Source organism: Salvelinus sp. IW2-2015, unplaced genomic scaffold, assembly GCF_002910315.2.
Source record: "Salvelinus sp. IW2-2015 unplaced genomic scaffold, ASM291031v2 Un_scaffold871, whole genome shotgun sequence".
NCBI classification, from domain to species: domain Eukaryota; kingdom Metazoa; phylum Chordata; class Actinopteri; order Salmoniformes; family Salmonidae; genus Salvelinus; species Salvelinus sp. IW2-2015.
In genome coordinates this window covers 353719-370675 of record NW_019942634.1, presented here as the reverse complement: position 1 = coordinate 370675, position 16957 = coordinate 353719, and the positions used below count along the sequence as shown (strand labels likewise).

The following is a 16957-nucleotide window of genomic DNA, read 5'->3' as shown; positions in this document are numbered from 1 at the left end:
GCACTTTTTGCAGCATTACTTCACAGTGCCTATTGCGAATGTTTCGTGCCTAGATATTTTTATTCTGTACAAGTTTACATCTCTGCCATTTGTTAATAATGTGGGATATTACAATGTTGACGTAGCCTCAGTAACCTCCCAACACAGCCATTAAACTCTAACCATTTAAAAATACCCATTGACCTGATGGTGAAATCCCTGAGCTGTTTCCTCTCTGGCAACCGATTTAGGAAGGGTGCCGATATCTTTGTAGTGACTGGGTGTATTGAACACCATCCAAAGCGTAATTAATCACGTCACCAGGCTCAAAGGATATTCAATGCCTTTTTTCTTCCTCTACCAATAGGTGCCCTTGTTGCTGAACCTAGAAAACCTCCCCTGGTCTTAGAGTTTAATCTGCTCAATTAACAGATTACAGTATATGTGTGTGGTACAGAGAAGACGAGAGATCGGGGTAGTCATTTAAAAATGACCTCACAATAACCAGATGAGAACTTAGATGTGGTGCTGAAACTTAGAGACAGCCGCCGTGGCACAATCAACCGAAAATAGACAGCTCATGGTGCTGAAAGTGGTCAAATCCGAGTAGGCATAATTCATTTCAACAGTCTTCATTTTATTAGACTTCACTAACAAGAGAGATGTGTTGGAGACGATTTCTTCTATTTAAGAAAAAAAAAAAGAGTGTAGCCCACCTGTTTGACAGACAATTAGACCTAGACTGCCTATATCATAAGTATTTTGTTGGTCACTTCCTCCAACCACCATGAACTCTTTAAATAGACATCCACTGACACGACGAGTAGGCTTATAAGTAAAACCAAGACTCAAATGGTGGTGTATGAGGGCAATAGGCCAAACTTTTTAAAGTTGCAAAATGCATCTCACGGTGGACCTACCCCCCACTGTTAGGCACCTTCAACGAGTTTTGAAAGCAATGAAAGCAACCTTGGATTTAATCCATATAAAGATTAGCCCAGGAAAGTATTCGACGACACTACCTTAGACCTTTACACAAATTTGTATCAATCTTGAATATATGAATGGTACTCGTGTTCGATTTGCCCAAAACAAAACTTTGTATTGGGGAGGAAAAGTCAGTTTCTTTGCCACATTTTTTGCAGCATTACTTCAGTGCCCTATTGCAAACACGATGCATTTTCTGGAATATTTTTATTCTGTACAAGTTTACATATTTTCACTCTGCCATTTGTTAATATTGTGGAGTAATTACAATGTTGACGTAGCCTCAGTAACCTCCCAACACAGCCATTAAACTCTAACCATTTTAAAAATACCCATTGACCTGATGGTGAAATCCCTGAGCTGTTTCCTTCTCTGGCAACCGATTTAGGAAGGGTGCCGATATCTTTGTAGTGACTGGGTGTATTGATACACCATCCAAAGCGTAATTAATCACGTCACCAGGCTCAAAGGGATATTCAATGCCTTTTTTCTTCCCATCTACCAATAGGTGCCCTTGTTTGCGAACCATAGGAAAACCTCCCCTGGTCTTTGAGGTTTAATCTGCTCAATTAACAGATCTTACAGTATATGTGTGGGGTACAGAGAGAACGAGAGATCGGGTAGTCATTTAAAAATGACCTCACAATAAGCCAGATGAGTAACTTAGATTGTGGTGCTGAAACTTGAAGCAGCKGCCSTGGCACAATCAACCGAAAATAGACAGCTCATGGTGCTGAAAGTGGTCAAATCCGAGTAGGCATAATTCATTTCAACAGTCTTCATTTTAATTAGACTTCACTAACAAGAGAGATGTGTTGGAGACGATTTCTTCTATTTAAGAAAAAAAAAYAGAGGTAGGCCTACCTGTTTGACAGACAATTAGACTATAGACTGCTATATCCATAGATTTGTTGGTCACTTCCTCCAACCACCATGAACTCTTTAAATAGACATCCACTGACACGGAGGTAGGCTATTAAGCTAAAACCAAGACTCAAATGGTGGTGTATGAGGGCAATAGGCCAAACTTTTTTAAAGATAATTGCAAAAAGCATAGGCCTACCCATTGTTAGCTTAACATTTTGAAGCAAATAAAGCACTTGTGATTATACAATGCATTCGGAAAGTATTCAGACACCTTGACTTTTTCAAAATGTTGTTACGTTTGTTTTATTCTAAAATMGACTAAATTGCTTTTTTTAGTTATCAATCTACACACACAATACCCCATAATAGAATATTTGGGAAAAACAACAAAAGAGCTCAGAGCTCTGACGAAGTCCGTGAGGCCGATACGTAAGCTTATAAAAGATCAGTGATACTATCAAGAGCAGTGTGCGGTTTCCTTTTTCATTCATCTTGTTCAACTGTTGCCATGCACCTGCAAAAAGTTTGCTCAGATGTGCAAGTGCCTTTTGAATTTTGGTTCCAAACTTCATCCATTTAAGAATGATGGAGGCCATTGTGTTCTTGGGGACCTTTAATGCTGCAGAAATGTTTTGGTACTCTCCCCCAGATCTGTTCCGACACAATCCTGTCTCGGAGCTCTACGGTCAATTCCTTCGACCTCATGGCTTGGTTTATGCTCTGGCCTGCACTGTCAACTCTGGGACCTTACATAGACAGGTGTGTGCCTTTCCACATCAAGTGGACTCCAATCAAGTTGTAGAAACATCAAGGATGATTAATGGAAACAGGATGCACTTGAGCTCAATTTAGAATATTATAGCAAAGGGTCTGAATACTTATGTAAATAAGGTAACTATTTTTAATAAAAGTGCAAACATAAAAAAACTGTTTTCSCTTTGTTTTTATGAGGTATTGTGTGTAGATTGATGAGGGAAAATTACTTTAGTCCATTTCAGAATAAGGCTGGAACGTAACAAAATGTGAAAAAACTCAAAGGGTCTGAATACTTTCAAAGCAATGCATGCACTGTAACATGAATGGCCTTGAGCTCAAAATGTAGGTGTAAAATGTAGTTTATTTCTGTAAATGCGTCARCGTTTATGCATGTAATGACAGGCTTCATTGGTGCAGGGATTGCGGGAGGGCTCGAGCTTCGAAGCACTCCTTTTTGGGGGGTAGTGGGTCAAAAAGTGAGAACCACAGGCCTAATGGGTAGAGGCTAAAATACTTCCCTTACTAGCCCTCATACTCTGAACCCCGTTCCAAAGTGTCTCAGCCCTGTGGTAGCCTTCATATGGTTGACCCCATTCCAAACCGTGTGTCTCAGTCTCTCACCTTAACCTCAGCCCCGGAGGCTCCTGGCATCAGCTCTGCAATCTTCCTCAGGTTAATACCACGCGTCAGGTTCATCTTCCTTGAGTGGATCTTCAGGATGTCCAAACGAGCCTGTGGAGCAGAAATAAATGGGACGGGGCTAGAATTACGACACTGTAGCAGCAAGCTGCTCACATGAAATTGAACGAGTGTCAACGCACACACACATTTCAGASCGTGAGGAGAGAGTGAGGATGCTGGACTAGACTCAATGGTATAAATCCTTTATTTAAAAATAAATCTTAATTAAAAAAAAAAAAATTTTTTTAATGGTGCCAGAATACAACACTTTATATTCCTGATGAAATTCTAATAGGGCTGGAAAATGCAAGGGATCTCACTATTAGATATGATCACGATAATTAGGTTAAGATATGTTATGTTACGATTAGATACAGATTTTGCGATTCAATGTACCAAACATATTGCTCACCATATGTCTGCTGCAGAGGTACAAGAGAGCAATGAAGAAACGAGTTTTGAACGGTAATGGAAATAAAAGAGCTGAAAACAAATTGCCTCCAGATTTAAAAAAAGATGGAGAACKACCATGAAGGAAAKATACTGGCGTTTTGGTGCAGGTACAGCCAACTAGAGTAAAAATAATATTGCACTATTTTCAAAACCATAAGATATCGTAAAAAATCATATCCCGATATGTAACTATCGATTTTTTRCCGATCAGCAAAGAATCTGCTTCATATCACACAGCATTTAAAGGTAATTTSTGATTGACACGACATATGCAACGTTTACCGTGAATGAGGTTTAACAAACATTCCCTTTAAAAAAYGTGCATWGCTGACGGATAGAATCCCGGCCCAAAGGCAGATTTCTACTAGTTGTATATTATTCATATTTGTTTTATCATAATATTTGAGGGGCTAAAAAAACATGCTGGAACAGTACTGACCTCTTCATTGGGAGGTGGGAACTCTATTTTCCTGTCGATGCGGCCGGGCCGGAGCAGGGCAGAGTCCAGGATGTCAATACGGTTGGTGGCCATGATGACCTGAGAAAGCACAAACACAAACACAGTATTAGTCCTTTTGGTCTTATTCAGCCTTTTCCATATAGACTTCTTCGGTATGCACTTTTCTATATGTTAGCATGTTAGGCTAACCCTATGRGATCACCTTTAAAAAACATGTTCAATACATTACTTCACGTAAAGGGTTCGAAAATATAATTGCAGTGTTAGAAAGGTAGGTTGTAAATTGCAAGAACATTGGACAGAAAGGGTTTAGGGAATTAACATGCCTGAACACAGAAATGATTCCCAGCTACTCTAGACCAAAAATGTGTTCTATAACTAGAATATGCTAGTATGCAGTATGCTAGCTATAAATAAATATGCTAGTTAGTTCAATCACAATGACTTTGATTACTATAGTCGAGTAGCKTTGCATTTACAATTGCGCAAGTTTCTGTGCATTTTGTTTAGAGGTTCTCTCMAGAAATGGAAACCTTTGAAATCCAAGTATATAGTGAAAACAATAGTTAGCAATGTAACTGGCTAGCAGTCAATGTGGACTTGGGCATCATTCAAAGCAGCAGAAAAATAGAGACAAGTATGAGATGTGATGAGAGTTGCATGAGAGTGATGAGTTCTAAACTTGAAATATTGTTAATTATCAGGTATTCTATTGGAATATTGAGTACCAGTCTAGTTTCTACAKCAGAAGTTAATGGTTATCTGTAGGTGGAACGTATTGAGTAAAGGAAATCACGTGGCAYGCACTGATAAGAGTGAAGAGATGTGGTTTAGTGAGGGGTGGGGGGGTTGTCGAGGTCGACATTTTTGCTAAATTATTAAAATAAAAACAGAAATATCACATTTACATAAGTATTCAGAACCTTTACTCAGTACTTTGTTGAAGCACTTTTGGCAGCGATTACAGGAAGCACAGGAGCCCCATCGAGCTGGACAGAGCACAGGGTAGTGCAAGGCTGACCCCCAGGGGTCAGGGGGTCTGTATAGATTTTTGTAACATTTGAATTTGTATCCTTCAAAATGTATGGAATTTCAATAWAAAAAATATATAAATGATTGAAATATTTATCCTAAAATCTAAGAGCAGCTTCATTTAAATTCTTCACAAACCARGGAGAAGTACTGCCTCAGTAGTGTAGCTCCTCCAGGCATGAGGTTGACTACTGTGAAGGGTGCAAGCCTCTCCCTTGGGAAACGTTGCTAGCTGACCAGGCAACAGTGTGAAAGAAGGTAGAGCTTTGTTCCACCTCCTCCCAGGAGTCTCTTCCCTCTTCACTTGCTCCTGTTAACAAAAGCACCACTGGGTCTTCCAGCCTATTGCCATGCAGCAGCGTGGAGAGGGCGAAGTCACCTCCAATGTTGCGCCACTGGTCTGCCAGGTCAAACTACAGGTTCGGCCCCGCTGCCACCGTGAGACCCAGCGTGGAGACAAGGCACCCCACATCGCCCATYGTCACCAGGCTGAGGGCACTTGCTCTTGATCAGGGAGACGACAAGGTGAGGCAGGGAAGGGGTGAGGGAGAGCGCTCATCTAGATGGAGCGTCCCCAGGCCGAGCTCCAACATGTTCTTCACCAAACTGGGCGACTCTTCTCATGGCCGAGGTAGAGTCATGTCACCGTACTATACAACTGTACTGTTAGAGAGCCCCTCAAACTATTTTCCATTTGCTAGAGTTAAGGGTCTGACTGTCATACTGTGTGGTGTTGGACTACTCTCTCTGTACATACAGTACCAGTCAAAAGTTTGGACACCTACTTATTCAAGGGTTTTTCTTTATATTACCATTTTCTACATTGTAGAAGAGTGAAGAAATCAAAACATATTGAATCATTTAACCAAAAGWGTTAAATCTAAATATATTTTATATTATTCAAAGTAGCCACCCTGTGCCTTGAATTGTGTGCAAAGCTGTCAAAGCAAAGGGTTGCTATTTGAAGAATCGCAAATTTCTTTTGACTTTTTTGGTTACTACATGATTCCATGTGTTATTTCATAGTTCTACAATATGGAAAATAGTACAAATAGACCCTTGAATGAGTGGGTGGTCAAACTTTTGACAGGTACTGTACATACGGTCCACCCCCACCCTCCAGTGTCCTAGAGAGGAACCACGCTGACGGGTCCGAGGCTGTGGGAGGCGCTATGGTGCCCTGCCTTTACCAGCTGGCTGACAGTGTCTCACGATCAACGTCTCCCCGTCTATCTGCCCSAGATAGATGTGGACATCAGTTTGGAGCCAGTGCGTCAGCAGCCTCAGAAGAGGTAAAAACACTGAAGTGCTCAACATGGACACAATTGCTTTTAGTCATTAAAATATTCATTTTGAAAACATTAAAATCAGTAATGTTGTTTAAACTATACCAAAGAGTTTCTAAACCCAYAGGTCCAACATCACGATACTTCCGAGAACGCTTTGCAAAGCAGACACGAAAGACCAGACCTGAGTTTGGGAAATCAATGAGATTATTATTCCTTAGTTGTTAAATTTCTTGATCTCTAAAAAGGCAACACCTAGATTCGCGCCAACGTCTTAAGTAGCTGAACATGTTAAATATTACACTAGCCTCTTAAAAAGTATGGTTGGGCAGTATCCAGATTTCAATACCTTCATACTGTGCATGGGCCATCCCAGGATATACGGTATTACCGGTAGTGCATAAGGGGCGCTATTTTTAAAAGCCTAAAAAAAGTTACTTACCAGAATGACAAAACGCTAACAAGTACACTACATGACCAAAAGTATGTGGACACTTGCTCGTCGAACATCTCATTCCAAAATCATGGGCATTAATATGGAGTTGGTCCAGCTTTGCTGCTATAGCAGCCTCCACTCTTCTGGGAAGTCTTTCCACTAGATGTTGGAGCACTGCTGCAGGGACCTGCTTCCATTCAGCCACAAGAGCATTAGTGAGGTCGGGCACTGATGTTGGGAGATTAGGCTTGGCTTGCAGTCGGCGTTCCAATTCATCTCAAGGTGTTCGATGGGAAAACAGGTAAGGGCCTTCCCCAAACTGTTGCCACGAAGTTGAAAGCACAGAATCGTCTAGAATGTCATTGTATGCTGTAGCATTAAGATTTCCAGTGATGAAAAACAGCCCCAGACCATTATCCTTCCTCCAAACTTTAGTTGGCACTATGCATTGGGGCAGATAGTGTTCTCCTGGCATCCGACAAACAAACATTTATCAGTCGGACTGCCAGATGGTGAAGTGTGATTAATCACCCCAGAGAACGCTTTTCCACTGCTCCAGAGTCCAATGGCGGCGAGCTTTACACCACTCCAGCCGATGCCTGGCATTGCYCATGATGATCTCAGGCTTGTGTGCGGCTGCTCGGCCATGGAAACCCATTTCATGAAGCTTACGACGAACAGTTCTTGTGCTGACGTTGCTTCCAGACGCAGTTTGGGACTCTAGTGATTGTTGCAACAGAGTACAGAAGATATTTACGCACGGCACGCTTCAGCACTCGGCAGTCCCAAGCTCACAGAATATGTGGCCGTTGTTGCTCCTAGACGTTTCCACTTCACAATAACAGCACTTAGTTGTCCGGGGCAGGTCTAGCAGGGCAGAAATGTTATGAACTGACTTGTTGGAAAGGTGGCATCCTATGACGGTGCCACATTGAAAGTCACTGGGATCTTCAGTAAGGCCATTCTACTGCCAATGTTTGTCTACGGAGATTGCATGGCGGTGTGCTCAATTTTATACACCTGTCAACAACGGGTGTGGCTGAAATAGCCAAATCCACTAATTTGAAGGTGTGTCCACATACTTCTGTATATATAGCGTACTAAGGAATTAGCAGATGCTAGGTAAACACTAATGAGCGCATGCAAACATTTAATACTATGAGACAACCCAGCTCATAAAATTATGCAAGTATCTCAAAACGCAGTTTGCAGCACACACAAAAACAAATATCTTAATCCAGGAGGGGATTGTCTCTGCTGCTGTTACGAYGATGCTTGATCTTGCAAGCTAACGTTAGCCACTTAGCTAWTATTAGCAAAAACTCAGCTGGAGAAAATAGAGTTGGCACATCTTAGATAGTTAAATTAATAGTTATAAGATATATTGCTGGCAAACAAGTGAGGGGACACAAGTTACACTAAGTTGCACTGCTGAGAGAACTCACCTCACAAAGCTCCCATTTTGCTTTTTGTGCTTCTTTATAAAAAAACACACATGGCTGGCTCAAACCTCTTGAGAAAATATATAGTACCGGTAAGCTTCATAATAAAAAATTATCTAACGAGAAAAATTATGAATGCGATCTGCTTTATCTATTARAACGGTGTGTGTTATACACTCCGTCCCTAGGAGGGGTGCGTCACTTGAGTGGGTTGAGTCACTGACGTGATCTTCCTGTCTGGGTTGGCGCCCCCCCTTGGTTTGTGCCGTGGCGGAGATCTTTGTGGGCTATACTCGGCCTTGTCTCAGGATGGTAAGTTGGTGGTTGAAGATATCCCTCTAGTGGTGTGGGGGCTGTGCTTTGGCAAAGTGGGTGGGGTTATAACCTTCCTGTTTGGCCCTGTCCGGGGGTATCATCGGATGGGGCCACAGTGTCTCCTGACCCCTCCTGTTTCAGCCTCCAGTACATCTTGGCCATGTTCTGTATTAATCTCTACCCGGCACAGCCAGAAGAGGACTGGCCACCCCTCATAGCCTGGTTCCTCTCTAGGTTTTGGCCTTTCTAGGGAGTTTTTCCTAGCCACCGTGCTTCTACACCTGCATTGCTTGCTGTTTGGGGTTTTAGGCTGGGTTTCTGAACAGCACTGAGATCAGCTGATGTACGAAGGGCTATATAAATAAATTTGATTTGTGTAATAATTTGCGCTATTGAAACAGATGCAACTATAATGTGCTTCTGATCAACTACAACCAAAGCGTTACTTCGAACACAGGTTGCTTATCTCGAGTTGCATTGCAAATTGCCCAGTCAGGAACAAAGTTTGTTACGTGGAGTGTGCGATGACACAGCCGCCAGAGAAGGTAATGTTAGTGATTACACAGGGAGAAGATMATTTGTGCCCCTCTTATTTTGCTCATAGGCTGATACACTTTTGGCCATTCCCCTATTCTGAAATCAACACGGCGAAAAAAGACGAGTTTGCATCCCTGTATAATACTATTTTGTTCTTATTTAGAGGTGAAATATATTCTTTATCTGCATTTATTGCTCATTTCTATATAATCATCTTCATWAAAAAAAAACTAGTTCTGTCTGTTTATAGCATCAGAGAACATGCAAATACAGATTGATAGGTTGCAGAGGGCTAGAGTGGGTGGGAGGACAGTGAGTAGAGGACAATAGAGTAGCTATAGTGTGATTGATGGTGAGCGTAGAAAGAAAGTGTTGTCAGACAGTACCGACAGGAGAGTGACAGAAATCAATCAGCGGAGAGAAGCGGTGCCATGTGTGTTATAGCAGAGGAATAGCATACACATTAAGTAAAGGGGCAGAGAGGGTGTGTGGTGTTATATAGWGTGATCGTGTTATTGTAGATTAGGCCACATTATAAAGCATAAGACGACAGTGATGTATCTGTGTGTATGTACGTGTCACCCACTTTGATGTTCTTGGTGGCCTCGAAGCCATCCAGCTGGTTCAGCAGCTCCAGCATGGTCCTCTGCACCTCGCTGTCGCCCCCGCTGCCCCCCTCCAGACGTGACGAGCCGATCGAGTCAATCTCGTCCATGAAGATGATAGAGGGCGCATGCTCGCGGGCCATGACGAACAGCTCGCGCACCATGCGGGCACCTGGGATGGGGAAGATAGAGCAGAGTTACAGCCAGTGTAATGTTAGTGAAAAACGAATAATAACAACTTTTGTTTTACCAACTGCATGGTGAGAAACATTTAGCCTACTATCACTCAGTGCTCCATGAAAATGGACTGAAATGGGCTTAAACGTGCTGGAGCTGGCTAAACAGCAGGCTGTTTGGAGAACGGAAGCAGCAAAATATCTCCCTGATTCGGGAAATCCCGACATTACGGAATTACTAGACACTTGGGAAACCTGTCGAATGGTTACCAAAATGGCTGACAATGATCATTGATGACTCACCCTCTCCAATAAACTTCTGCACCAGCTCCGAGCCAGAAACCCTGATAAAGGTGCAGTCGGTGTGGTGGGCCACGGCTCTGGCCAGCAGGGTCTTCCCTGTGCCTGGGGGTCCGTACAGCAGCACACCCTGGTGGTGAGACACACAAGGGAGGCTAGACATCCCAAAACATGACAGAGTGCATCTCAAACGTCATGATGTATTTTAGTATAATTGTACTAGAATMAACTGGTGTCACTTTTTTCTGTTCCTTCTGGGAATCAATACTACTGAGGTTAATGTGATAAATGCTGTGTGGCATTGACAGAACAATACCTTAGGACAACCAACACAGTATGAAAAAGTCTGACAAACATTTGATTTTGGGAGTGTTGTATCCTTTAAGACAGGACAAGGTCAACTCAAATGCAAAAAGCAATTGTTTGAGTTCACCTTCAAAGCTTACTGGGTAACATATACAGTTGATATGACCTGTGAATTAACCAATAACCCAATAAAGGGCCACCCACCTTAGGCTGTGCAATGCCGAGAGCCTCGAAGAGCTCTGGGTGCTTGACTGGCAGCTCGATCACTTCCTTGATCTCCTTGATCTGCTTGTCCAGGCCACCAATCATCTCGTAGGTGGAGTCAGGTACCTTCTCCACCATCATGAGTGAGACCAGCGGGTCCACCTTGTTGGGCAGGATCTTGTGCAGGGTATAGCTGTCGTTGCGCAGCGCCACACGGCAATTTGGAGTCACCTGGTAGGAATGGGCAACGGGGTAAATCAGTGTGATACAGTCCTGAATCATGAGGAAGTTTGTTGCATTTATTCTTAATTTCAGTTGTGTTTTCATGTTTTTTCTTTCTGTCCAGCCACCTGAATTGGATGGGGATATTTGTTGTTCAACTGAATTTTGTTCCCTTAACACTCAAACCAATTTGACAAAAACAAATACTATAGTTAGATTAGTAACACACAACCAATAATTTGTCTGTACACAGATGTACATGTACCTTTGTACATATAAACATTAYGTTCTCATCACATTGGGGTCAAATATCAACAACGTGTCCATACTTACATCATTGATGTCAATGTTCTTATCCACATCCACCACAAATTTCCCCTCTGGATGGACCTGGAGACAATTAATTAGTTACAGCAGTAGTCTGTTAGTGTCATCTAGATGCAGCTACAGTATACAACAAAAWATTTGTTAGGCCTACATTTCCGCAAAACAAGGATACTCAACACACCTTGACCAGAACTTTCTTTTTGTCCATGGCCCTCACCACCTCTCCAACATATGAACCTTGCTCCTGTAGCAACTGCAGCTCCTCACGAAGGAGACGCACTAGGGACAAAGCAAATAGATTTGAACAATGACTGCCAATTCATAAAGTGCATGTTTCTGAGTGCCATTTTGTTTGAGTGCAATCAATTTACTTAGTCCGACAACATTTACATTTTATAAGCCACAATTACTGCTACAATTAAGTACTAGCTAGCTACACTGTTTGAAGTTCAGCTGTTCTTTCTTTCAATTAAAAAGTGCTGGATAGCTAACAATCATTCCTACCTTTTGCATTGAGTTCATTCCTCTGAGCCTGTAGACGTCTGAGATTCTGACTTTTGTCATTCACTGTCAACTAGAAGCAGAAAGACCAGATACTTCTAATKTTGACAAAGGATATTAGCAGTGTCACTATGGTGTCAATAGACAAGGTTTAGCTAACAGTCAATTTGATGAAAATCTGTGTTTGCTTACCTGTAACTCTTCGATTTTAGACAGATAGTATTGCCGGAGACCAGAACCACCTTTACTGTCCTCCATCTCCATCTGCAAAACACAGTCAGACATGCAATAACAGTGAGATCCTTTAACTTTGTTGTAAACAACGTAGCTAGCTAATGTTAGCTTGCTGGCTAATTAGCTAACATCATGGTMGCTAACGTTGTCGCTAGCTGTACAGGCCTAATTATATAGCAAAACCCGAAACTAACCTAASATTTCCCAAATACACCTCTAGGAAATATAGCCGGCTAAATATTTACTACAGTTAACTGACATGGTTAATACACGCAGTTAACGTCAGCTAYCTACAAAACATAAAGTATTTAAAAGTATCTTTACTAAAGAAGCTAACGCYTTAGGCGTAATAGCTAGGTAGCAATACTTTTGTTAATTTTACTTAACTTATGCTGAGTCATTTATAGCCACAAATAAGGAATGTCACTGAAGCAAACGATCAATTAGATTAGCTAACGTTAGCTAGCTTTCTAGCTTGCTAAAAGTAGATCACTAGCTAGCTAACGTTAGTTTACAATGAGACAGCAAACCGGCAGGATTCTCTATTTTGACAACTGTTTTGGTCTCTTCAAAACGGTTATATCAACGTCTGACAAGTACCAACTTCACAGAACACAATGTTAAGTGTCTCTATTCAATGCCGTATCTACAACATTCCCCCAAGTGTGAACAATTCATAATAAAGTAAGGACAAAAAAAATCACTTACATGATGGTCCATTCCGTCCAGCGCCATCTTAAAAATCAAAACTTCCGTTGGACGAAAGCGTACTTCCGAAATACAAATCTCTTCTTCAGTAAATGTTTTACAATTAAAATTGGAGCTRACTGCCGCCTGCTGTACTGGAGGTGTAGTACAGTCAAACACTAAACTGAAATGAAGGTAATAATATAATATTAAAAGCAAGTTTATGATCTTTTTCTGTCGTTGTTGCAAATACCATAACTATTTCGAGAAGCTGTGCCAGGAAAATTTGTTGAAGACTGTAAAATCAATTTGCATGGTCCTTGGAGTGGGCCTGATGTACCATATTAGCTATATCAATACCGTGCAATTTACATACACTGAGTGTACAAAACATTAGCAACACCTGCTCTTTCCATAACAGACTGATCACGTCAATCCAGATGAAAGCTATGATCCCTTATTGATGCCACCTACTTCAATCAGTGTAGATGAAGGGGAAGAGACAGGTTAAAGAAAGAGTTGTAAGCCTTGAGACATAGATTGTGTATGTGTGCCATTCAGAGGGTGAATTGGCAAGACAAAATATTTAAGTGCCATTGAACGGGGTATAGAGTAGGTGCCAGGCACACCGGTTTGAGTGTGTCAAGAACTGCAACACTGCTGGGTTTTTCACACTCAACAGTTTCCCGCGTGTATCAAGAATGGTCCACCACCCAAAGGACACCCAGCCAACTTGACACAYCCGTGGGAAGCATTCAAGTCAACAAGGGCCAATATCCCTGTGGAATGCTTTTGACACCTTGTAGAGTCCAAACCCTGYCGAATTGAATTCTGAGAGCAAAAGGGTGTGCAACTCAGTATTAGGAAGGTTTTCCTAATATTTTGTARWCTCAGTGTATATGATAAATAATTATTTAAGTTTTGAATGCATTTCAAAGAGACTGGCATTGAGTATATGTTCTTKGACTTATAAGTTAAACAGACTGGCTTGTCTATTCCAACACAAGTTTGTTCAAGCCAACTCCTAGCAGCACACAAGGACATACATGTGTAGTTAGTTTGGCCGTTATTGGAGAGTAATAAACAGGAAAGACCAGTCATACCGGTTTAAGCAATCCTTTTCTGTAAACGGCAACAGGCTTCTTAACCAGCCTGAACACGAACACATTGGGCTTGCACGAGAGGCCAGCTCTTAAGCCTCCTCTGTATAGCTTAAAACATAGCCTGGTCCCAGATCTGTTTGTGATGTACAGTATAACCAACACCTTTAAAAGGTTAACTATTATTTATTTTTTACAAACAAATCTGTATTTTGGATGTAAATGGCATGTTATGGAAGTGTTCAGACACTTTTTTTGCAATTTCACATGTTTTTGATAAACTTACACCAACCGACAATATACTTCCTCATCCTCATTCTACAGTATGGGGGCTTGAAAAAAACAAACAAAAGCACTAAAAACAACCAAATACATCCTTTTAGAAACGGGAACACTATCAGTATAGTGGTGCAGATGTGGTACACATGAAATTGTGTTATTAACTTTATCGGCAAGTCGCACAAAATGGAATTTAACAATGTGGATAAAGTTCGGAATGAGGATTTCACATGTACAACATCTGAAAGACCTGCATCACTGTACTTTCCATTTCTAAAATGACTTTCGTTAATGTTTTATTTGAGTAGTTGTAACAGTATTGCTTCCGTCCCTCTCCTCGCCCCTACCTGGGCTCGAACCAGGGACCCTCTGCACACATCAACAGCCACCCTCGAAGCATCGTTACCCACCGCGCCACAAAAGCCGCGGCCCTTGAAGTAGTTGTTCCCCTTGCTCTGCAAGGTCTTAGAGCGAGTGACATTACCGATTGAAATGCTATTAGCGCGCACCCCGCTAACTAGCTAGCCATTTCACATCGGTTACACACTCATACGGCAGAATGAGAAAGTAAATCGCTGGTTGGGGTAAGTGTAGTAAAAGCAAGTGAACTAGCAACAACAAAAAAACAACCGTTTGGATACTTCTACAACATGCCATTCACATCAAAAATTTCGATTTGGTTGTAAAAAAGTAAACTTCTTTAAAGTTCATTGTCATGCGAATGTTTGGCAATGACAATATGAGTTTGCTGTACAAACAGATCTAGGACCAGTGAGAAAGTTAGAGGCATAAATACACTATATATTCACAAGAAAGTATGTGGACACGTCTTCAAATTAGTGGATTCGGCTATTTCAGCCACACCCGTTGCTGATGGGTGTATAAAATTGACCACGTAGCCATGCAATCTCCATAGACAAACATTGGCAGTAGAATGGCCTTACAGAAGAGCTCAGTGACTTAACGTGGCACTGTCATAGGATGCTACCTTTTCAACTAGTCAGTTCATAACATTTCTGCCCTGCTAGAGCTGTCCCGGTCAACTGTAAGTGCTGTTATTGTGAAGAGAAAAGTTGAGGAGCAACAATGGCTCAGCCATGAAGTGGTAACCCACACAAGCTCACAGAAAGGGACTGCCGAGTGCTGAAGCGCGTAAAAATACTTTGTCCTCGGTTGCAACACTCACTCCTGAGTTCCAAACTGCCTCAAAGCAATATCAACACTAACTGTTTGTCGGGAGCTTCATGAAATGGGTTTCCATGGCCGAGCAGCCGCACACAAGCCTAAGATCACCGTGTGCAATGCCGAAGTGCCGGCTGGAGTGGTATAAAGCTTGCCACCATTCGACTCTAGAGCAGTGGAAACGAGTTCTTTGGAGTGATGAATCACACTTCACCATCTGGCAGTCCAACAGACGAATCTGAGTTTGACAGATGCAAGGAAAAAAAACAACCTACCCCAATGCAGATTGCCAACTAAAGTTTGGTGGAGGAGGAATAATGGTCTGGGGCTGTTTATGGTTCGGGCTAGACCCCTTAGTTCCAGTGAAGGGAGATTTTAATGCAACAGTATACAATGACATTCTAGATTCTTTGCTTCCAACTTTGTGGCAACAGTTTGGGCAAGGCACTTTCTTGTTTCAGCACAAAGCGAGGTCCATACAGAAATGATTTGTCGAGATCTGTGTGGAAGAACTTGACTGGGCTGCAGAGTCCTGGCCTCAACCCCATCGAATACCTTTGGGATGAATTGGAATGCCAACTGCGAACCAGGCCTAATCGCCCAACATCAGTGCATGACCTCACTAATGCGCTTCTGGCTGAACGGGAGCAAGTCCCTGCTGTAATGTTCCAACATCTAGTGGAAAGCCTTCCCAGAAGAGGTGGAGGCTGTTATAGCAGCAAAAGGGAGGACCAACTCCATATTAATGCCCATGATTTTGGAATGAGATATTCGACGAGCAGGTGTCCACATACACTACATGACCAAAAGTATCAAAAATTCAAACCTCCCATTATTGGTAATTCTGAGAGGTTAGAATGTTTTGGGGGTATGATCTTTGTGCCAATGTAAAACTTTCTCACTCATTATTCACAATTTAGTCATGATCATGGGAGTATCCACATTAATGTATTAGTGTTCAGAAACATATTTATAATAAGTGATTACAAAATGACAATATATTTACCATTCATTTCTAAATGGCACAGCACAATCGGAAACCCAACCAACACAAACTTCAAATGCAGCCAACAAGTTTGTGGAGTCACAAGCTTGATGTCACTGCATGCTAGGAATATGGGACCAAATACTTCACTTGACTACTTTAATATATTAAGTGAATTTGTCCAAATACTTATGACACCTTCAAAATGGGGGACTATATACAGAGTTCTTGCATTTCTAAAACGTAAAACAGATGTATGAACACGCACTCAAATAAATAAAAAAGTGACATTCTGTACTGTCGCCTCATAAAACATCTCAAATCCAAAATGCTGGAGAATAGAGACCAAAAATGTGTAAGGTTTACTGTCCAAATAAATACGTAGAAATGTTTCTTCAAGTATATTTATTTTACGAAATATTCCAAAAGGCACCCCCGAGTATATTTGTATAAAAGCTTTCGATTGAGGATACAAAACATGCAAACTTCTACAAAGATGTCATAGAAAATCAAGCAGAACAGGCACAGCAGTGAGATTCCTTGACACGTAACTGCTCTCTTTCACAAGAACAATTTTGGCACTGACAAAAATCAGATTTTTGGAACGTTCATAGGCAT

The 16957-nt window shown here is 41.6% G+C and overlaps 1 protein-coding gene across 1 annotated transcript in view; it reads right to left on the bottom strand.

Moving 5' to 3' along the window:
- psmc5 (proteasome 26S subunit, ATPase 5) overlaps positions 1-12916 on the bottom strand; it is a 29120-nt gene extending 16204 nt beyond the window's left edge. The window contains exons 1-10 of the mRNA XM_024136310.2: positions 12815-12916; positions 12065-12136; positions 11876-11945; positions 11553-11650; positions 11378-11434; positions 10823-11053; positions 10316-10442; positions 9818-10008; positions 4163-4261; positions 3211-3321 (exon numbers count right to left, since the gene is read on the bottom strand). Of these exons, the coding sequence (XP_023992078.1) occupies positions 3211-3321; positions 4163-4261; positions 9818-10008; positions 10316-10442; positions 10823-11053; positions 11378-11434; positions 11553-11650; positions 11876-11945; positions 12065-12136; positions 12815-12841 (1083 nt within the window). The 5' untranslated portion in view covers positions 12842-12916. The remainder of the gene's footprint in view (positions 1-3210; positions 3322-4162; positions 4262-9817; positions 10009-10315; positions 10443-10822; positions 11054-11377; positions 11435-11552; positions 11651-11875; positions 11946-12064; positions 12137-12814) is intronic.
- Between the last annotated feature and the right edge of the window lie 4041 nt (positions 12917-16957).